The sequence below is a fragment of the Eumetopias jubatus genome, unplaced genomic scaffold (assembly GCF_037043125.1).
Source record: "Eumetopias jubatus isolate StellerSeaLion01/CBP00866 unplaced genomic scaffold, mEumJub1_p1.0 scaffold_12, whole genome shotgun sequence".
Taxonomy (NCBI): Eukaryota; Metazoa; Chordata; class Mammalia; order Carnivora; family Otariidae; genus Eumetopias; species Eumetopias jubatus.
Window position 1 is genome coordinate 40,986,870 of NW_028274818.1, and position 22,591 is coordinate 41,009,460.

At 57.3% G+C, this 22,591-nt stretch overlaps 1 protein-coding gene across 1 annotated transcript in view; it reads left to right on the forward strand.

Moving 5' to 3' along the window:
• QSOX1 (quiescin sulfhydryl oxidase 1) overlaps positions 1 to 18,818 on the forward strand; it is a 34,560-nt gene extending 15,742 nt beyond the window's left edge. The window contains exons 5-12 of the mRNA XM_028121521.2: positions 1,497 to 1,587; positions 3,773 to 3,918; positions 5,669 to 5,803; positions 8,052 to 8,181; positions 10,356 to 10,478; positions 11,195 to 11,342; positions 15,040 to 15,219; positions 16,930 to 18,818. Coding sequence (XP_027977322.2) covers positions 1,497 to 1,587; positions 3,773 to 3,918; positions 5,669 to 5,803; positions 8,052 to 8,181; positions 10,356 to 10,478; positions 11,195 to 11,342; positions 15,040 to 15,219; positions 16,930 to 17,690 — 1,714 coding nt within the window. The 3' untranslated portion in view covers positions 17,691 to 18,818. The remainder of the gene's footprint in view (positions 1 to 1,496; positions 1,588 to 3,772; positions 3,919 to 5,668; positions 5,804 to 8,051; positions 8,182 to 10,355; positions 10,479 to 11,194; positions 11,343 to 15,039; positions 15,220 to 16,929) is intronic.
• Positions 18,819 to 22,591: the final 3,773 nt, after the last annotated feature.

Consider the following 22,591-nt stretch of genomic DNA (forward strand, 5'->3'; position numbering starts at 1 on the left):
GCGAGAGGGTTGCAGGGACAGCTGCAGGGGGGGTACGAAGGCCTTTGTCTCCGATGCAGACACCTCTGTGGGCTAGAACCCAGAGCCGCTCGGGAGCCGCTCGTAGAGGAATCCCTGTCGCTGGAGGTCCTCCCTGAGGAGCCCTGGCTTCGTGGGACCGACAGGGGGACAAGGGGCCGTCCTGCTGGGTGGGAAGGAAGAGATGGGCGAGGGTTCTTCAGGCCATACCTGCCTCTGCTTTTCACAGTCTGTCCTCAGGAATGTTTCGGGGGTGCAGCAGACTTCACATGATCTAACCCGGAGGGGGCACTGAGAGAGTGGACATGCGGATGAAGAAGGGAGGCTCAGAGGAGAAGGGAGCCCTGTCTGTAAAAAGAAGTGGTCATCCTTCTGAGCGGTGGCTGTGCCTGGGGGGTGGGGCACGTGACTGTTGTGCCGCAGAGCATCAGGCATGGTGGCTGGTGGCCCGTATCTGCCTGCCAGGCGGGCTGCCAGGATTGCCTCTTCTAGGAGAGGAAGGGACACGGTGCCTTGCGTTAGCTCTCCCTCAGAGGATAAATCGAGAACACTAGGTCTTGCCCTCCTTGATGAGAACTCGAGACAAGATAGAGCCCACCTCAGGGATTCCTGCCAAGAAGGAACAAATCCAAGGACCAGCAGACATTGCTGGAGGGAGCCCAGCCTCAGAGCACAGTGAAGATTCCAGGGCCTGGGGAGCCTCATAAAGGAGGCACTGATGCCCCAGGCCCTCCACATAGATTTACTGATGTTGTCGAAAGCCATAGCCCTGCCAAGAGAGTGTGCTTCTAAGCGTCAGTTGGGGTTGAATCCAACCCATGATTTCTTTTTTTTATCAACTTGCCCAGGTGTCCATCCTCCTGGAGGGTCCCACGGAGACCCTGGGCCCAGCGTTTGTCTTGCTATGGTTTGGGGCTGCACAACTAGACCCCTTCTCTCCAGGAAACATTCCCACCAGCCTGCCCCTTACTTACATTTCTCAACGACCGTGTCCGTCTCTCTCTTTCTTACGTACACACATCCTTCATGGTGCATTTTCAGTCCCAAGAGATCTTAAAAGCCTCAGATCAGGTAAACCTGCCAACCTGCTGGGTACTAAACACTGGTCCATATTCACTAAGCCTTGCCCTTACCCAGAACATAGAGACCCCTGGTCTCAAAGCCCCACTCCCCCATCCTCCGCCTCCTCCCCAGACCACCTCGTACTCACTCCAGATTCTTAAAAGAGACAGTGTGAAAAAAAAAAAAAAAATCGAGGTGGGCCAAATGGAGAACCAACGTGTGGGGTAGCAGAGGCAGCATCCTCTGAGACTAAGGGTTTGGCTTGCTTCCCCTGGAAGGCAGGCAGGGGGAGACTTCCACGGAGCCTGGGGTGGAAACAGGAGGGCGGTATATGGCTGTGCCCACGGTGTTGTGCCAGCCGCACCTGGGTCCCCAGCAGGTCTGTGGATGGTCACTGCTGCCCTTGTCTCTTGCAGGCTGGAGGAGATTGATGGATTCTTTGCGAGAAACAACGAAGATTACCTGGCCCTGATCTTTGAAAAGGAAGGCTCCTACCTGGGTAGAGAGGTGAGCTGCCCCCAGGGTCCCCACAGCCCCAGGGTAGCGGTCGGGAGAGAGCCCAATGAGTTCAGGGGCAGGGCTGTTCCAGTGAATTCTAGGGTCTCGGCCACGTGTGCTTCTTAGCCCAGCACTGGCCTGACCCCTGCTGGGGGACCCAGGAAGTGTGGGAGCTGGACCTTTCCATTTGAAAACCATGTCTTTTTTATTTCCCTCATTGAACCCGCATCTATAACATTCATTGAGCCCTGGACTAGAGTCCTGGCACACGTAATCACTAATCTTCACAATTAGGGTTGATAATCAGGTAACATGTTAAAGATCCCCCGGCCAGTGAATTGGTGGGGCAGGGCTTTGAACGAGGTCTGTGAGCCCCACAAACCCCGGTGGTTTCCACACTGCCCCACCCCCGCAGAGTTGGAGCTCGGGATCGGGGAGGGACCGTCAGGAGGAAATGAGGCCCCTTGCCACGTGAAGCTGGTAACAGAACAGGCAGGTGTGAATTTCCACCCCTTGGTGATCTGTCTGTAATCAAGACCCCGCTGCCCCAAGCCCCATTTCCCTCTCCGGAAAGCAGTGATCATTACCTTTCCTCAGAGCATTGCCAGCACAGTCCAACGAGGCAGGTTAGGGAAAGGGCCTGGATTGGTAGCTGGCACAGAGTAGGTGCTTTTTAAAGATCCATTCCTCTGGCCTCATGCAGAGTGCTTTTCATTCTGCCGCTGGCTCACAGACTTCTCTAGACCCCTTGCGGGCTTTTCCCGGGCGCTGAGGGGGGATGGGCCAGGGCATGGATGAAGTCCCAAGGCAATGCAGGGACCCAGAAGAGGCATGAGTGTGGAGATGAAATCAAACCCCACTGTTGGCTCCGAACGGCTTTCCTCCTGAAACTCATCAGGCAGATCCAGAGAGCTCCGGGCTGTCTAAGCCCGGAGTCCCAAGCCTCTAAGCCCTGAGAGGGGAAACAGAGGGAGATGGGGCAGGGCGGGGCGCGGAGCTTTGCTGAAGCACTGCCTGACCCTTCTGGGGTCCAGTCCAGGCCTGGGGTCGTTCCTGTCACGAGGATGTGATTAATAAATGTTTATTGGAATCAAAACTTCTCCCTACTGTCCCCCAGGGGCAGGGACCCTGTATCCATGCAGAGGTGCTCAGAGATGGTTAGTTTGAGAAGCAGGAGGGCACAGTAGCCAAGAGCCCAGACTCTGGAGCCAGATTGAACTGGGGTTTACTGCCCAGTTCAGGAGCTTGCTAACTGTCACCCCAACACTTGATTTCACTGCTCAGCCTCTGTGTTTCCATTTGCAATAGGCATTTTAGTTTTTTTTTTTAATTTATTTTTAAAGATTTATTTATTTGAGAGAGCGAGAATGAGAGAGAGAGAGAGAGAGAGAGCGCACATGAGAGGGGGGAGGGTCAGAGGGAGAAGCAGACTCCCCGCTGAGCAGCAGGGAGCCCGATGGGGGACTCGATCCCGGGACTCCAGGATCATGACCTGAGCTGAAGACAGTCGCTTAACCAACTGAGCCACCCAGGCGCCCGAGGCATTTTAGTTTTTTAGTGAACACTTATGGACCTACTATGCACCAGTCACTGTTAACACATTTTATAAAATTAACCCCTTCGGTCCTCTTAACAGCGCTCTGAGGTTGGTAGGTTTGTTATTATTTCAATTTTGCAAGTAAAGAAATTGAGTCAGGGGGAGATTTAGGCCAGGGGGCCAGGATGCAAACCCAGGCAGCCAGAGTAGACTGTGCCTGCTGGCTTGGTCTCCTAATAATGGTTCCTGTTTCATAGCATTATTTTGAAGATTCAGTGAAGCAGTCTATAAATAGCACATAATACCTACTCAGTAAGTTAGCTAATATGATTTTTCACCTTATTTCTTTCAAGAAATAAAATCATGTCTAAGTATGTTTTTCTGATTTGGAATATAGATAGAAAGTCTTATAAATATAAGAATAAAAGTAAAACCACATTTTATTGTGCTTTCTACAGATTGCTTTCATTGGAAGAAAATTATATTAAATTGGACTGCCCTAGGAAATCCAGGGTGTGTGGTCTAGAGTTCCAAGGCCCCTGTCCTGGGCAGCGTGTGACTCGTGTGCCCTGTGGGGTGGATGTGGGCTTGTCCACTCTCTGAAAGGCTTAGAGTCTGGATGGCCCCCACCCCCGACACGTCTGTCTGTCTCCGCAGGTGACTCTGGACTTGTCCCAGCACCAGGGCATAGCAGTGCGCAGGGTCCTGAACATGGAGGGTGACGTGGTGAGCAAGTTTGGGGTCACTGACTTCCCATCTTGCTACTTGCTGTTTCGGAATGGCTCTGCCTCCCGGGTCCACGTGTGAGTGCAGTGTGTCCCTCTGTCCCCTGTCTCCTCTCCCCATGTGTGCATCCTTTCTGCCCTCCCAGAGAAGCCTGCCGGGGCCTCTCACAGGGGCTGCCAGGTTCTTTCTCCTGCAGTTCCTCTGATGAGCCCGCACTGCAGGAGGAGCAGCTGCCTGTCCTGGGCGGGGTGGGGGAGCGGTGGGCAGTGCCAGGCACGCGGCCCCCGGCCCCCAGCTCAGGAGTCCGGCCTCAGGCTCCTGGTGCACTCACCGCGGCTCCGGCACCCTCGCCACCGCAGCCCTGGCCCCAGTCCCCATCCTCCTCTGTTCACAGACTCTTCGCAGGCTGCAGGCCTGGCAGGCACTCAGATAGGCCTGACTCTCCCTCCCTTTGGTTTTCTAATTGCAGAAAAGTTCATTAGGAGCTAGACAATAGCCGGTTCCAAAATGCCAAGAGAAAACAATCAGGCCAGCCGCAGCCGCTCTGTCAGGCTTCTGCCGCTGAATGGCCCGTTAAATGGCGCCAGATGGTGCCTTGGTGCCCTCCCTGGGCAGATGATTGATGTCGCCTGGCTCCTGCAGGCAGGAGCTCGAGGGCCAGGGAGATCACAACTTGCCTGAGGTGCCCAGTGAGCTGCCCTGCGGGGCCATTAGTGCCATCCCGGACAGAGGCCAGGCAGGGCGGCCCGGGGCCCTTGCCAGCCCCAGTTGCCAAACAGCACCGAGCCAGCCTCGTCAGGGAATTCTGCCAGGGGGAGGGAAGCCTGACGGCTGGCTGCAGGGGGACGGGGAGGGACAGAAAGTGCCAGTCTTGCTGAGGGGAGGAGGCATCGTTTCCTCGCTTGGAGCTGGTGGAGGGGAAAATTGTTTGTGACGACGCTGCTCCTGAGCCATCTGCTCCTTGGATAAACATCGGGCAGGACCGTGGAGGGGAAAGCAGGCTTCCTGCTGCCAGCCCCCCTGGGGTGTCCCGTCCCACCCTCCCTCCAGGTGGCCATGACCAGGAGGAGGGGTCCTCTGCCCTCAAGGACTCTCTACCAGAAGATAGAAAGAAATCAAAAGGATTGTACAAGGATTTGAGAATTTTAGTGTTGTTGTTACTACCTGTTTTTTAAAAATCAGGTATCAAACTCCCTTGGGGAAGTAATGTGGCCCCTGGTACCTCAGAGCAAGCTTGTGAGCGGGCAACCTCCCTTGGTCTCTGGTGAAGGTAGTCGGACCCCGCCATCCTGTCCGCGGGCAGAAGTAGCTCCTTCCCGCAGCCTCTCCGGGACAGGCTGAGGAATTCTGAGGCCCGCTGCTTTTCCAGATGGGCCTTTGACCTCAGACTGGTGTCAGAGAGGCTTTCCACAGCCTGAGTGGTGGGTGGAAAGGCTAAAGTGAGGCCTGGGTGCCTTGGTTTGACCTCCCTGAGGATGAGACCGAACCAGCTTCAAGTATCTCTTCATAAACATTTCTGTCAAGGGGCGCCTGGGTGGTGCAGTCAGTTGAGTGTCCGACTCTTGGTTTTGGCTCCGATCCTGACCTCAGGGTCATGAGATCGAGCCCTGCATCAGGTTCTGCACGCGGCGCAGAGTTTGCTTGAGATTCTCTCCCTCTCCCTTTGACCACCCCCCCTACAATAAATAAATAAATCTTTAAAAAATAAATTAAAAAAATAAACATTTCTGTCAGTTGAGCCACCTGCCTCCTCTCCTGACATGAATTTGTCCTGGCGTCCGTTTCTCCATACTCACTGCCTCCCCTCTGTGGTTTCTTCCCTCACAGGCTTGCGGAATCCAGGTCCTTCTATACCGCTTACCTGCAGAGGTTCTCCAGCGCCGCCCAGGAGGTTGTCCCCACCAAGGTCGTGCCAACCACTGCTCACACGGTAGCTCCCACAGTGTGGAAAGTCGCAGATCGGTAAGGCCATGCCCACTGCCCTCCCCCCAGCCCTGCTGGGGGGGATCGCAGACCCCGGCCTTCACACCACACTCTGTTCCCTGTCTTGAGCTTAGCACATGCCTTTCCAATCCCAGACCCCCCGAGGGCTGGCCTTGGCCTTTGGGCTCCCCTGGCTGCTGACCGTACACAGAAGAGTCATGGTTGTGTGGCAACGGTGTCTGCTGCCTGTGGGAGGTGCCAGACAGCATTTACTGGAGGAGCCTGCAAGCCAGACAGCATTTACTGGTGTCCTTCGTGATGGGACGAATGCTCTGCAATGCCCATATTTCTTAAACGTAACGCTATTCTAGACCAAGTAGAATCAGCTTAGAAAGATACTCTGTGGCCTTTCAACCAACTTCCCACCCGAGCAACTCTCTCTTCCCCAGATGTTTTTGAGTATCTGCTACACACTAGGCACTGTAATACAGATGCACACAGATATGCAGTCCCTTCCCCCAGAGAGTTTACAGTCCCTTCTAGGAAGTTACTGACCTCATGTGAATGCCTCTAGTGCTGGAGAGCTCACTACCGTCTGGGGTAGCCTGTAATCTTTGTGCACAGACTAACCATGAGGAAGCTGCTTTTCTCTCCAAGGCTCCTTGGCTCTGCTCTTGCAGTAGAATTCCTGCTCATTGGGCAGGAGATGGGGCTATAAGCCTCTTGCATTGGCACCCGGCGGTATACCAAGTAGAAATGGCTAAGCGGGGAGCTCAGAGTTGCATCAGGAAGGTGGCCTCCACAAGGAGCCTGTACAAGAGAACTGGGGGAAAGGTCATCTGATTTCCAGAGGATTTTGCGTCCCAGCATGAAGGACTTTCAGGGTAGAAAGCACTAATGGGGAGATTTTTTTTTTTTTAAAGATTTTATTTATTTGAGAGAGAGAATGAGAGATAGCACGAGAGGGAAGAGGGTCAGAGGGAGAAGCAGACTCCCTGCTGAGCAGGGAGCCCAATGTGGGACTCGATCCCGAGACTCCAGGATCATGACCTGAGCTGAAGGCAGTCGCTTAACCAACTGAGCCACCCAGGCGCCCCTAATGGGGAGATTTTTAAAAATCAGGAAAGAAGGAGAGACTGAGAGGTGGGAACGGTCATTATGGTCTTTCACATTATGATGATTCACATCATTCGAATTACAGTAGCTGACACTTACTGGCTTTAGGTGCCAAACTCTGTGCTGGGCACCTTCCATACATGATCTCCTTTAGTCACGGGGCCACGTCTTGAGGCAGACCCCAAGAATGGAGGGGTACTGAGACCCAGGACAGCACAGTCGGGCCCAGAGGGTGGAGCACAGTGGTCACAGTGCTCACCCCATTAGCTGACCCTGTTGGTTCCCTGCAGTGTTAGGAGGTAGGAAGTAATCAGTTCATTTTACAGGTGAGGTCACTGAGGCCCAGAGGGGTAAACTGAGTTGCCTCCCAGAGCTGGCTCACTGTAGAACTAAGGCCAGAACCCAGGCCGCAGGAGCACGGGTGGAGAAGCAGCCAACACATGACGAGCCCTTTGCTTCAGAAGCCCAAGTCCAGACCCGGGCTTCTGGGGCAGCCTGCTTGGAGCCTGCAAGCTTTCCCCCCGGGGCTGGGATCAGCCCAAGAGGTATGACATGGAGCCTCACCTGCTACCCAAGGCCTGGCAGCTGCAAGGACATCAGCCCCCCCAAAAAAACACACCACTTCCCCTCCTAACCCCTCAACTCCCACCATGCCCTGCCTTGGTGGGCAGCCAGAGCCTTGGTCTTTCAGAGAGGGCCCAGCTTTTCCAGAGCCACATTATTTGGGTGCACCTATTGGTCTGTCTGTCCCTAGGGATCTTTGTTCAGAACAGGGAACAAAACTCAACCTTCTGCCAGCAGCCTAATTAAAAGCACCTTTAAGGAGTCACAGGAGGCACTGGCCCTGAGCCTGTACAAGGGCCCCCCCCCTACTTTATGCCAGGAGCTGCTGAGGGGCTTACAGTTGTGCTTTTATTTATTCCTCTCAGCAACCTACCCATGAGCAATTTATTATTTCTTTATTATAATAAATGAGGAATAGAGGCTCTGGGAAGTTCAGTAATCTACTCAAAGTCACAGAGCTAGTTAGTGGCAGAGCCTAGTGCTAACTTACAGGACTCTGTGACCATCGGCATGGCCCTCCCCTTCTCTCCCTGTAGCCCTGGGTGCTGTCCCCAGCCCCTGTCCTGCGGTTAACCCTTTCTCTCTCCACCTCCTTCTGGGTCCTCAGCTCCAAGATCTACATGGCTGATCTGGAATCTGCACTGCACTACATCCTACGGGTAGAAGTGGGCAAATTCTCTCTCCTGGAGGGGCAGCGCCTGGTGGCCCTGAAAAAGTTCATGGCAGTGCTGGCCCAGGTGAGCAGGGCCCCAGCCTCCCTTGCCACACCTCCCTCAGAAGCTCCTGATCTGGCTGGACATCTGGACCCACAGCTGTCCCCGTCCACCGTGGGCTGCTACCCTGCAGTCTCAGTCATACCCTGCCCCGGGCTCGCACTGCCAGGGACAGCCCCCTTCCCAGCCCACCCTATGCAGGTGGCTGGGGAGGGCAGGGCCAGATGCCCTGGGGAATGTTCCCCGCTGATTCGGTGACTGTGGCTCTGCCTGAGTCTTCCACCACAGTCTGAGCCTGGAGTGTAGCCGTGGTCACTGGGGAAGCAGGACCCATGGATTCCACAGGGAAGGAAAGAAGGCTTTTCTGAATCTCCTCTCTTCCCTCTCCGTCACTGATCATAGTCTGACCAGGGCCTTGGCCCTAGCCACGCCTGCCTTATTCCTTTGTAGTTACCTGCCGACATGGCTACTCTCTGAAGTGCAGCTCCTACCTGTTGGGGCTCTGCTGTGTGTCAGGCATTTAATCCTCCTGCCTTTGCCCAGTGGCAAGTATTACCCCCATTTAAGAGGCCCAGGTTGTTCAAGGGACTTGCCTTATGCCTCCCAGTGAGGAGGTGTTATGAGGATCTGAGATCTCTGGCTGCAGAGCCTGTGGTCCTTTCTTTGCCACACAGCCTCCCCATCTCTGAAGGTGAGGTGCAGGCCCCCTTCCCCCTGCACCTGTCTCCTTCTCCCTCCCCGCATCCTTCTGTCTGCTTCCACATCCCCTGCCAGTCCTGCGCTACTTAAAACCCAAGGCTCTGGGCTGCTGAGGACTGCTGAGTCAGATGCGGGCCTGGTCCCCTCCACAGGCTGACTACTGACTCAGCCACCTCGCGCCCCCCCCCAGCTCCCCCCACCCGTGTCAGATCTGCGGGCAGCCAGCGCTACCTCTGGCGGTGATCTGGGCCTCCCCAACAGGAACTGCCTGCCAGTCTCAGCCCGTCCTGGCCTTCAGCCCACCTGGCTCAGTCTGCGTGGTGCTGTTGCAGCCTGAAGCCCTCGGCCCCTCCCCCAGGTCCGTGCTCTCTCCTGGAAGCAGCGGGCTGGACTGGCCACTGGGTGGCGTGCGGTCACCAGCGTTCCCGCTCCAGGCAGAGGGTGACTCCCTGAAGTCCAGAGCCCTTAATTCATCCTTCCTCCTGACACCAGGGCCTGAGAAGGAGGAAGGGTCCAAGTCAGGATGATGGGCGAAGGTCAGTGAGAAACGCTGACTTGAAGCTGTAAATTCATGTTGAGAGCCCAGAGGCCCGAGTGAGCTGACCGAGAGGGAGCATGTCAGAGACCAGATTCTTCCGGCCACTTCTCCCTCGGGGCCAGTGGCCAGCCCTGGAGGTTTGATGGGAATATGTAATGGCTTTTTCAGGGGACCAGGTCCATGGGCAGGTTTTTCTGTTTCGTGATCATTCTTTGCTCTTTTTCCTCCACAAGTTTCTCAGTGTCTTTGTCCTCTTGGCCTGGGTCTTGGTGGTTTTATCTGACCTGCTCCGCTGGCATCCCTCCCCTCTCCTGGCCCCCGCCCCGGGTATGTGTGTGCATGCGCACGCACGCACACTATCTCTTCTCCTCCCTGGAGTCCTTGTGGTTTTAAAGTGCTGATACTAATCAGATTTCAGTTGACTTATTGTCAGAGTAGCTTTTCATGTTCCTCGGAGACTCTCGGGAGTTACCATCAAGGTCTGGACCTTGGCTACAAGCCCCCGGGCCGCCTTGTCCCCACCAGCAGCCCGTGGAACACAGATGAAAGGCTGTTGGCTGGCCTCGCCCAGCAGTCAGCTGGTCTGTCAGAAGATGACCCGCAGAGAGGACCGCGTGGCCCAGGTTCCCAGCAGCCCTGGGAAGCCACGCAGGTGCTCAGCCTTTCTCCCAGGGGCAGTGTGGGGTCAGGGTCAGCCTTGAGAGAGGGAGGCCTGAGGGCCCGGCCTCACCTGGAGCCTCAGTCCTCTCCCCGCCCCTTCCCTCACCTTGCCAGGTGCCCCAGAGCAAAGGTAGCGAGGAACCCGGATTTGTGTCTGAGGCAGAATATTTTCCTGGTGGTTTTGGAGCATTTCAAGAAACTGCCTTGGCTCACTTCTGTGTAGCCCCCTACCCTCTGTGGGACCTCGGAGCTCTGGGGGAATTACTTTTCCCTCCCCAGCTTCCCCTTCTGCCTCCCACAGCACTTCCCTGGCCAACCCTTAGTCCAGAACTTCCTGCATTCCATAAATGACTGGCTCAAGAGGCAGCAGAGAAAGAAAATCCCCTACGGTTTCTTTAAAGCTGCCCTGGACAACAGGAAGGAGGTGAGTCTGGGGACAACTGAAGACCTTCTCCGTGTCCTTGGTGACTGGGGGGGGGATGGAAGGGGTTAACCCTGTAGCCTCTGACCTCTACCCACTTGCATTCAGGGAAGGAGTCCTTGATCTTGGTTGGGCCCTTCCATCAATAATTGATAAACTGCTACTTACTGAGCTGCCTGCATGCACATCTCACCTCCTCTTCCCAGCATTAGCAGAAGGTAGCTCTTATCCCCATTTAGCAGATGGAGAAGCTGAGGTTAAGAGAGGTTAAGTAACTTGTCTAAGATCATAGAGCCAGTAGGTGGTTGGGACGGGATTTCAGACGGAGCGTGAGCCACCAGTTGTGAGCTAGTTTGTCGCTAGTGCTCCCAGCAGCCTGCAGGCACATCGGGCCCCTCACACACAGCTGTACAGATGTGTCGGATGCCAAAGCTCGAAGGGACCTCAGAGGCCAAACCCCTCATTTTACAGATGGGGAAGCTGAGGCTAGAATGAGGATGTGACTTGGTCTGTGTCACGGCTTTTCAGATCTGCTGCTCCTCTGGTGGGTGTAGCCGGTGGAAGGGAGATGCCACCTTCCAGGTGACAGACTGAGGAGGGACCTCATTTGTCTCAGGGCTGTGTGCTGACCTTTGAGTCTCCTGAAGCTTCTTTCCTCACTGCCCACCCCGTTCTTTCTCTTCTGCATATATGCACTCGTGCACGTGTATGTTCCTCAGGGCACTGTGATTGCCAAGAAGGTGAACTGGGTTGGCTGCCAGGGGAGTGAGCCACATTTCCGGGGCTTCCCCTGTTCCCTGTGGATCCTTTTTCATTTCCTGACGGTGCAAGCAGCTCGACACAATTTTGACCACTTACAAGAGACAGGTGAGTCTGAGGCCTGTGTCCCCGCCCGGCCTGGCTCTGCCCTCCACAGGCTCCCCGCCACAGGCCCAGATGCAGCAGATTCTGCATTTGCAGAATGCACTCCACACACAGCCAGAATGGGGAGGGCCTGGGGGAGCCACCCTTCCTGACCCTGGCCCCGGGTGGTGCCCCGTGCAAGCTCAGGGCCATAAGGTTTTTTTCTCGCTTTCTTGGAGCCACAAGCTTGCTTTGTTTACAGAACTTTGTGAAAAATCTGTGGTGCTATTTTTTATACTTCTGTAAAGGAAAAAATTCTGTCTGTTTCAGTCTCCATGACTGATACTGTGTACTTTGAACAATTTTATTGTTTCCCACGGAAAAATCATTTTTTTCCTCTTTTTTTTTTTTTTTTCCTAGAGAGGGAGTGTGCAAGCTGGGGAGGGGGAGGAGCAGAGGAGAGGGAGAGAGAGAATCTTAAGCAGATGGAGCCCGATGTGGGGCTCGATCTCACAACCCTGAGATGGTGACCTGAACTGAAATCAAGAGTCGGATGCTCAACCAACTGAGCCACCCAGGCGCCCCTGAAAAATCATTTTCTAAGGGAAGCTGGGGAAACACATTGCCCCCCTGACCTGTTCCCCCCTCAAACTGTGCAGCTGCTGTCCACCACCCACTCTGCGCCCACCCTCGCCTCACAGCCAAAGGGCAGGCATCCAATTCAGTCCACGCTGACTGGGGGTTATATCAGGCGCTGCCCAGCCTGGAGGATGTAATGGTGGGAAAGAAAGCATCCTTGCTTTCAGTGGGGTGGGGGGGGGGCAGAGAGCTGCCCTGCAGAGTGCCAAGGCGCAGAGCTGGGGGAGGGGGGTGTGCCGTGGGGGGGCAGCAGGGCTCCACGCTATGGGGAGGAGCTAGAACGGATGGAGGAACAGGAGCTGAGCTGGGAAGGAAGAGCGCCAGACAGCTGGGTGGAGGCAGAGGGAATGAGAGGAGCTGCTGGGGTGCAGCCAGCCAGCCAGTCTGTCAGCCGGTTTTTACGGAACATCATCAAAGGGTCGGGCCCTGCTCTGGGAGCGGGTATGGTGGTCCATGAGACCAGAAGCCCCTGCCTCAGGGGACAATATTCCGGGGGCGGGAGACAGTAAGCTTACCAGTAGATGTGATGATGAGTGCTCTGAAGAAGACACACTAGGTGGTGTGGGGGGCGGGGGGCGCTGCGTTTAGACAGGGTGGCTCGGGGAGGCCTCTCTGAGGAGGTGGCCCTGCGCTGACCCCTGACTGGTGAGACCGCTGGGGAGAGGTTTCCAGGCTGCACTGGCTTTGCTCGGGCTGCCCTAACAAAGTGCTACACACTGGGGCGCTTACCCAGCAGAAACTTCTTTTCCCGCAGTTCCTGAGGCTGGAGGTCCAAGACCAGAGTGTCAGGAGGGTCGGTGTCTGCTGAGACCTCTCCTTGGCTTGTAGGTGGCTGTCTTCTTCCTGTGTCTTCATGGGGTCTTCTCTGGGTGTGTGCCGTGTCCAGATCTTCTCTTCTTCTATGGCTTGGAGCCCACCTTAGTGACCTCATTTGACCTTAATTATTCCTTTAGACTCTTTGTCCAGATACAGTCACGTTCTGACATGCTCGACATAGTGTGGGGGGACACAGTGCAGCCCATCACACAGGCCAAGGACCAGCAGGTGCTGAGAACAAGTCTGGCGTGTTTGCACCCCCAAAAGGAGGCCAGTGGCAGAGCCCGGGGTGGGGGGGCGGGAGAGAGGGTGCAGGCCTGGGGGTCTCAGCGGGGGAGGGGTTGGGATTTGTGAAGTCGGTGCCATGAGACGCTCCTAGAGAGTTTCACAGGGGAGTGTCACCCACAATCCGGGCTTTAGAGAGACTGCTGTTGGGAGGAGGGTGGGCTGCCCCAGGCAGCGGGGGAATGTGCCCGGGAGAGGTGGTGGCAGCCGGACCAGAGCAGTAGGTGGCACGTGGAAGAAGTGGCCAGACTGGGGAGTATTTTGAAGGTGGCACTGAGAGGAGTCAATGGATGAAGAGTACGTGTGGGGGCAGGACCCAGGGTGGACCCCCGAGCTGTTGGGCCTGAGCGTCTAGCGGACGGTGGTTCTGTGAGCTGAGAAATGAGGGTGTAGACAGTGGGGGACTCCGTGGTGTGTGCCCGCTGGCTGTGCAAATGGAGATGTGGACGGTGAGTTCAGGCCTTGGGGGCAGGGGCCAGCGTGGAGAGCGAAACCTTTGGGCCTTGTGGGCAGTAGCCTGTGGGTGATGTAGGTAAAGCGTCGGGACTGGGCAGCCAGAAGATGGCACGGAGGCCTGCACTTGGGGAGCCAGCGAAGGACACGGAGCAGCCACTGCGATTTCAGGGGCCCGTGTTGGAAGAAAGAGGGTGTCGTCAGCTGAGCGGGGCCGCGGTGCTGCGTGGGGTGCTGATGGGCGAGCTCTCGGGCAAGCAATGTCACGGTGGGGCAGTGCGAGAAGGGCCAGGCTAGACGGGGTGAAGACAGAGTAAGAGGCCGGGAAGGAGAGAGAACGGAGCAGTCCCTGGGGTCCCACAGGGGATGTCTTCATTGCACTGGGGTGCCACAGGGGATGTCTTGTCTTCATTGCACTGGGGTGCCACAGGGGATGTCTTCATTGCACTGGGGTGCCACAGGGGATGTCTTCATTGCACTGGGGTCCCACAGGGGATGTCTTCATTGCACTGGGGTGCCACAGGGGATGTCTTCATTGCAGTCGTCTTTACCAGTCAGAATGAGCCGGCATCAAGGGGGAAATCGATGACGTGCTAACAAAAGAACGTATGGGCAGTGGTGAAATCCTGTGGAGGCCAGAAGGGGTGAGGTTCCAGAGCACAGGGCAGTAGGGGGGAGGTGAGTACAGCTGTGGGCCGGAGGCAGGAGGAGGCAGCACTGAGGAGGCCCAGGAGGACAGAGGTGAGGCCTGGCCTTCAAGGCTGCTCAAGTTGCCAGGAACGATGGCGTGGGGAGTGGTCGTGAGCAGGATGCAGAGCAGGGTGCAGAAATCCTAGTGGATGGAGGGGTGGGACTGTAAGTTTCGGGGGCTGGGGTCTTGCAACAGGACAGGTGGGAAGCAACCCACAGCAGGGAGGGTCCTTCTGCCACCCCCAGGCCTGACGTATGAGGAGTGTGGAAGACAAAGGGGTCTAAGAGGGGCATGTTTCAGGGAGCCCAGGGTCAGGGCAGGAAGGTAAGGGGAGTATTCAGAGGTGGGTGCCGATGGCCAATCCAGGGGGCCCCATGGGAGGGAGTGGGGGGCAAGGGAAGATGGAGACAAAGCGGGAGATGTGCAGAACCAGATCCAGAGGGACCCCTGAAGCAGTGCCTGAGGGAACAGGAAGCCTAAGGTGGGTTGGGCACAGGAGGGGTGCCGGGGACGGGGTGGTGGGCCGTCCGGCCCCTGCCTGCCTCTGCAGACAGGCCTCGAAGAGCCTAGGTGTCCTGCCGACGAGTTTGGGCCGTATCCCGAGTGCCAGTCAGTGACAGGGACTGGGATGAGTGGCAGAGAAGGGAAACTGGGATTCAGGGCTTCGGGAGGCGATGGGGTCGACTCTAAGGGGACCCCTGGAGGGCGGACGGGCACGCAAGGGGGCCGTGGGCCCCTCATCAGGAGGTGGGCCTGCGGCAGGGGCAGTGGTGCGCTGGCAGGCGCGGGCAGCCCCCGACGCCCCTGTGGCCAGAACAGCGTCTCCTCTGCCCGTAGCCAGGGCCCAGGAGGTCCTCCAGGCCATCCGAGGCTACGTGCGCTTCTTCTTCGGCTGCCGGGACTGTGCCAGCCACTTCGAGCAAATGGCAGCGACCTCCATGCCCCGGGTGGAGAGTCTGAACAGCGCCGTGCTCTGGCTCTGGTCTAGCCACAACAAGGTCAACGCTCGCCTCGCCGGTAAGAAAGGGCCCCCTCCAAGGCCGGAGTCGCCCACAGAGGGAGAGGGAGGTGGGGGGTGGGGTGGGACCTGGACCAGAGGTAGGAGAGAGGACACTCATTGTCCCTGAGGGAACACCCGGTGTTTCACGGTGCACAGAGCCCTTCCACATGCTCTGCCTGTCCTGCTGACGTAGAGCAGTGTCCTTAGACCCATTTTCCAGATGAGGAAGCTGAGGCTTTGACACTCCAGGACTGTGGTCTTCCAAGGCCACTGCTCACTCTTTCCCCTGCACCAGGGCCCCTTCCTTGGAACTCTTGGGGCCCCTCTCCTGCCTCCCCTGTTCTGCCTTCTGCCTGTTGGCCCCTTCCTTACTCAAACCAACAGGGAGGAGAGAGCTGGGCTTTTCCACCCACTGGGAGGGGTCTAGCAATGAAATGTGCTGGAAGAGAAAGACCATGTCCTTCCTAGAAAAAATGGAGTGATTCCCATAGCGGGAGGCCTTGTCTTCTGAGGGTCCCCACTTCCAGTGTTTTCTGTCCCCGGGGCACAGCAGTCTGACGTGTCCAATAGGCAGAAGCATCAGACTCCAGGGTGACCAGAAGCGGGCGGGTGGGGAGGGAGCCATCTGTGGTCAGGAGCCTGGGCTTATCTGTGGGGAGAGGGGAGAGCACGTGGTGACAGACCCCCCGGTGGTGGGAGGTTAAAGGAGCCCAGTGGAGCAGGTGGTGGCTCAGGCGGCTGGGCTTTTGCTGTCTCCTGGGGCCTCCTGCTGGGCTTTGAAAGGAAGACACGTGCCTGAGTCTCCTCTCACCCCTTCCCTCCCTGCCGCCCCACCCCCCCACCACATGCTCCGTTTGACCCTCCAGCCTCATGACCTGGGCAGGCTCCCTGCTTCCCCAGGGGCCCAGCCGCCGCTGGAGGCTTGATCTGGGGCTTCTCCTGGAGGGGCCCAAAGGAAGGCAGGACCCTGACCTCCGTGGTGCGGTCCTTCCAGATCAAACTAGGAGCGGTGCTCACTTGGCAAGGCTGGTCACTACTGCTTCTCATGGGACTTTGGAATTTACTTGATGTCCCCTCCCCAAAATAACCGTTCGGACTGTCACATCACTTGCTGCTGCTTCATTCTGGCCAGCACCTTTTTCTGCTCCTGTGAAATCCTTTAGGAGAGGGGCCTCCTCCAAGAGATCTGGGCGGATGGGCGTCCCCGGGCAACCCTGGGCCAGTCCCTCCTGACTCTCCCGAGTGCCCTCTTCCCCATCCAGGCCCCCAGGCACCCCTACGCCCACCCCTCAGAGCCCACCAGAGCAGGAAATCCCACTGACCCCTACCCCAGAGAGGACTGCCGTGGCATACAGGAGAACACCTGTGGGATGACCACGTGCCACGAACTCATTTTAAAACACATTTTCCCCAAAAAAATAAATTAATTAAATAAATAAAACACATTTTCCCTTTAATTAGCAAAGTAAGAAAGGGGCAGCAGGGGGCTGTTGTCCATCCCTGGCAGGCTGTGGCGGCTGCGGGGTCGAGGCCTCCGGGGCCACAGTGGCCCCAGCACCGCTGGTGGGCTCCGTGGGCCCTGTGTTTCTCTCCCACCCGTCACCTCCGAGGGCAGCGGGGAGCCCTTTCTGCAGATGAGCAGGAGAGCATTCTGAGTGAGGAATGGGGTCTGGGCTCCGAGGTGGGCCCAGGGGTCACCGCCAGCCCGTGTGTGCTCCCCTCCCCAGGCGCTGCCAGCGAGGACCCCCACTTCCCCAAGGTGCAGTGGCCGCCCCGCGAACTCTGTGCCACCTGCCACAGCGAGCTCCGGGGCACGCCTGTGTGGGACCTGAACAGCACCCTCCGATTCCTGAAGACCCACTTCTCCCCACGCAACGTCGTCCAGGACATGCCTTCCGCTCGGCCGGGCCCCCGGATGCTTGCCCAGAGGATGGCAGCTGGGAATTTTATTCTGGGCCCCGAGAAGGCGGGGATCGAGGTGGGCCCAGGGACCAAGTCCCCCGGAACCACTGTTCCTGACGTTCCAGACGAGAGGCTCAGGGCAAGTCCCCCCCAGGATGTGCTCATTGGCCCTGGTATGATCCCAGCTGACCCAGAGCAGGGACCTCCCGAGCACAGAGCAGAGCTTCAGAGGGACGAGGTGAAGCAGCCGAAAGGGCAGCCACACTTGACCAAGCGGGACACGGGAGCCGTACTGCTGGCTGAGTTCCTGGCGGAGAAGAACCTCCCCAGAGGCCCTGCAGAGCTGAGGCGATTGGGTCGCCGCTCGAAGCAGCTGGCCAGCATCCCTGAGGGGGGGCAGGAGGCTGGGCCCATGCGGGGCCGGGACCAGTGGCTGCAGGTGCTGGAAGGGAACTTTTCCCACCTGGACATCAGCCTCTGTGTGGGGCTCTACTCCCTGTCTTTCTTGGGCCTCCTGGCCGTCTACACCTACTTCCGGGCCAGGATGAGGGCGCTGAAGGGCCATGCGGGCCACCCCGCAGCCTGAACCGTTCAACTTGGGAGGGGGACAGGGACGGGAGCTGCCACTCGTGGTGCTCTCCCAGCCCCCTGTCCCTCGCCCCTCGCCCCTTGCCCCGTGTTCCTTGTCCCGGGAAATCCAGGGAAACCAGTTGCTCCAGTGAACCTCCTTGGGCCCTCTGGGAAGGAATGTTCCATAGACATGAAAGCATGCGTAGGGTTTGTGTTCATCTGACAGTACAGCGGTGGGCAGCCTTGGGCAGAGGGATTGGGAGGCTCAGTCCCTGGCCTCCCAGCACCAGATTCCTCTCTCTCACCTTATTTGAAGTCCCGCCTGGTTCTCGCTGAAGCTTCCGTGTCTCCATCTGGTCTTGGCCCTAAACTGGGGCAAGCAAGGCCATAGATCCCCAGGTTCCCCACCCAGAGGGTTCCCAGGCCTAGTGGGCTAGAGCAGAACTCTTCACTATATTCCAGGGCTCCGTCCATCCCGCTCCCTTCGGGATGCAAAGAGGCCTATGTGCCAGAGAAGGAAGGCCCTCTGTGGCCTGTACATCCTCCAGCCCTCGTATCTCCAGGGCGGGGTGTGCTTTTGGGTGTGTTGGGGGGGGTGGTCTGGAAGTTTCTGAAAGTCCTGCGGGTCTCCCAGGTGAGGCTTGGGGTCAGGGTTGGAGGGAGGAGAGCTTCTGGCTCCTTCCCCAGACCTCTGCTGCTGGATCTGGTGTGGGCTTGGGCGGGTGATGGCCACGGGGCTGGGTGGTGAGCGGCTGGCTAGGCGCGACCGGAGAGGGGCTAATATGGGATTTGGGGAGGGGTACTGGTGTCTTTAGTGCCTTGGCTCTGGGCCTAGCTGTGAGGGAAGAGGGGAGCCTCAGGGAAAAGATGGTTTCTTCAAATGTGCTTTGGCTCCTCCCCAGTGGACTCTACCCCTTTTGGAGCTGGGTCTTTTGTCTTTTGATTTTGATCTCCAAAACAGATGCTAATCTTTGAATGTGGAGGGCGCTGGAGTGAGGGGCGTACCCTGTCTCTTGAGGGTCCACCTCCCATCATGTGGAGGTTAAGAGGGTCAGAGGGGAGGGTGGCTCTGTACACATGCTTGATTCCCACTCTACCCCACTGCCTGGGAGGGCTGTGGAATAAATTATTTTTGTTAAAGCAAGCCCTGGTGTGTTCTTCAACTTGCTGTTTGGGGACCTCGTGTCCAGAATGCACAGAATCCAGCCTCCGTAGGTATCCAGCCTGATGTGATTGCCTTGGCTCATGTAGCTCCTGCCCTGCAGGGGACAAGGTGCCCTGGCAGCGCCCCTTTCTCCTGGATGGGGCCCTCCTCCGCTGCCCCTTCCATCTCCACGGGCGCCGGGGCACAGAGCTTGGTGGAGGTCTCAGGCCACTGCCTCCTGGAGCCCCTGCCTCTGTGCTTCTGGTTCTGCTCCTGGAACCTTCCTCTGCACCTGCGCAGCCCTCCACAGCTGCGCCTCCTGCATCTCCCGCGCTCTCTCAAGGAAGGAGTGGGTTTGTGAGAGCAGGACTGCACTAGCTCTTCAGCAGGGAGGAGTCAGCCGGATCGGAGAGCCTGGCCCTAATCCGGCCTGCCGGGTTTGCAAGGCTCGGAGCAGCTGGTAATGAACCTCATTAAGGGGGGGTAGGAGCCCCAATCCGATTTGGGGTTTTCTCTTTGACATCTTCACTCTGCTCAGATGGCCTTGGCACTGGGTGGAGCAGGTGGGATGCCAAGCAGGCTCCCTCTGCAAGGGCAGCTGGGATGGGGAGCACAGGCAGGGGTCAGAAGCACCCCCCACCCCAATCCCTGCTTCTGTCAGCCCTGTTACCTCCTTAGCCGGATAGAGTCCAGCCTGGAGCCTCTCTGCAGGCCTGTCATCTGCCTGCAGGTTCCCTCTCTGCGTCCCTCCTCCATCTGTCCCCTCTGCTCTCCTAAGCCGGCTCTGCCCCTCTCCCCCTGCCCCACTGGGGCCTGGCTGGGAGGCTGACAGGCCAGCATACTGGGCAGGGTGACCCTGCCTGGCCTGCAAGAAGGAGAAAGAGGTCCCAGGGCTAGTGCACACTGGGCCAAGACCACCTGGGATTTGACACAATGTCAAGGGCAGAGAGCCCTTCTAGCTCCAGTGAGGAGGGCCCCGGCCGTGGGTGTGGGCCTCCTCACAGCCAAGCCTTTCTTGGGCTGTCCCAGCTGCTCTGATTGATAAACAAGGGTGGGCCCCCTCCTTAGCAGGGCTGCTGCCTTTCACCTTGATTTCCCCAGGGTGCGCTCAGCGGCATCGGCCTCGGTGAACTGGCTTGCCCACCAGCCCGGCCCCTCCCTCCAACCCGTCTGCCAGGCTGGGAGCCCAGGCTTCTGCGACTTGAACTCTGCTTGCCATTCTAGATGGTTCTCTGCATCCTGGGAGAGCCCCCGTGCAGGAGAGGGTCCTCAGGGGAGTCCTGCAAAGCAAAGGCTAGTTGTTCTGGGGCCAAACAGAGAAATTCCCCGCTCCCTGGGATGCTACCTGCTGAGCGTTCAGGAATGATTTCTTAAGAGATAGAGGCAGCTGAGCTGGTTTTTGAAAAATGAGTGGGTGTTAGCAAGGAAAATGAGGAGGAAAAAGGCATCACAGGCCGAAGGGAAAGCACATGCCAAGTCCAAGAAAGAAAAATAGTGAATACAAGAAATTCTCAGTAAAAATATGTAGAAAAAATCTTTTGTTAAAAATTTAAGGGGCGCCTGGGTGGCTCAGTCAGTTAAGCGTCTGTCTGCAGCTCAGGTCATGATCTCAGCGTCCTGGGATCGAGTCCCACATCGGGCTCCCTGCTCGGCGGAGAGTCCGCTTGTGTTCTCTCTCCCACTCGCTCTGTCGCAGGTAAATAAATCTTAAAAAAAAAATTTAAGGGGCCCCTGGGTGGCTCAGTTGGTTGAGCGTCCGACTCTTGATTTCGGCTTAGGTCATGACCTCAGGGTCTTGAGATCCAGGGACGTGTCTCCTTGAGGATTCTCTCTTCCTGTCCCTGTGCCCCTCTCCCCTGCTCTCTTTCTCTCAAAATGAATAAATCTTTAAAAAAATTTAAGGATTTTTTCGGTGCTGCACTGGACTAAAGCTGGGGATACACAGAAGATTAGGTTCCCGCTGTTGTGGAGTTTCCAAGCTAGAAGAAGGGACAGAGGAGAGAAAAATGTGCTAAATGCTCCCTAAGGAGGGACCAGCGGGAGGGATTGGGGGAGGCTTCCCTGAGACCTGAAGGATGAGAAGCCAGGAAGTGGGAGGGGCGTGGGGGGACCACAAGCCCGAGGGGCTGCTTTGTTCAGAAGCCACCTCCAGGCTGGTGAGGTCCCAGGGGGTGGCCCCCCCCCCCAGCCTGGCAGCCTTGGCATGGGGTAGGGGTGGGGGTCCGGTGCAGCACATCATTCCCTGGGTGTGGGGGTGAGCAATGGTCTCTAGGGGACCCACACAGTCTTGGCCCTGGAGAAAGTCACCAGCAGTGGAAGGAGGAGGAGGAGATCTGGTTCATTCCCCAAGCCAGGGGAATGAACCAGCTGCATCTGACAGCTGCTTCTGACAGACGCAGTTCTAACCAGCTGCGTCTGACATTGGGTGAACCATTCCCCTCCTGGGTCTCAGCCTCCTCACATCTAAGGTGAAGGCCTCGGACGAAGCTTCATGGTCCCTAGGGTACCTTTACATCTCTGAGAGTGGTTTTCAGCTGATTCCTTGTGAGCTCAGTGAGGGGCTTGTCCCTTCAAAACCTTCCAGAAAGGACTCCTGGCCAAAGGAACTCGTAGCTTATATGATTTGTGTCCTTCTGGAAGCCCAGGACAACTATGAGAAGGGAACGCTCACTCGTACCAGCCTGCAACCTGCACCCCACAGGTGTCCTCTGCCCCTGCACTGCCCAAGTCCCTCCAGGACCGCCTCCCTGGGCCAGCTCCAGGGCAAGCCCAAGGACCCCTCCCTAATGTCCCTCTTCCCCTTCGCCTCATTTCAGGGCCAACCTCCTATGAGGGCAAAGGCTGCTGCTTAGGCAGGCTGATAAGATTTCCGCGTTCACATATACACAGCTTTAAGAACGAAACCAAACTCCAAGGAGAACAATTTAATTTTCACCTCTGATCCCCCGTGCCTGGCTTGCCCCTTCCTCAGGCCTGCCTCTGCATCCCCCACAACAGGGAAGAGCCCTGGCTTCTCCTGGCTTTTCCAACCTCACCTCGATCACCTCGACTGTCCCTCACACTTGCCTTCTCCCCTCCTCTGCTGCCCTGGGGGCTCCTTCACCCCCAGGAGGAAAAACAACTGCCCTTCTCATTCCGCTCTCTCCTGCGCTGGGTCTTAGCCCTCCTGCCTGGGCCCCGGCAGTGCAATCTCCTTGATAGTGAGTGTCCCCATGCCCTCGGGATCCCAACTCCTGGAGCGACTCGGCTCACCACACTCAGGGCCCCCCTCAAAGCTTTGGTCTCTGCTCTGGAAGAGAGCACCCCTAGTGAGAGCCTCCAGGAGGGTGGCTGGAGCCCACGGGGTTGGTGGCCCCGTTTCTCTGCTCCCCCTCCCTGGCCCCTTCTTTCTAGGCTTCACCTCTGCCTGGGGAATGTGTGGGCTGGGCTTGGGTCACAGGCAGGAAGGAAAGAATCTAGAAGTCATAAAGCAAAAGTGGGGGGCCTCTGCCAACATGAGGCAATGATGTTAGGGGGTGCTCCACAGGGGCATTGACTTTGGGGGAGTCAAGGAAGACTCCGGGAGCATCTGTTTAGATTTTAGGGTGAGATCCATTTGGCTGGGCTTGCAAGTCTCCAGGTACCTCTTTGGCAAGACTTGCTCATCTCTATACTGAGAGCAAAAGGCCTTTCCCTGGAGCTGCTGGGCTCATCCAGAGGAAAATGGGCCTCCGTGCTGCCTGCTAAACCCCCCTCCTCCACCACCGGGAGGGCATGACTTGCCTCTCCCCAGT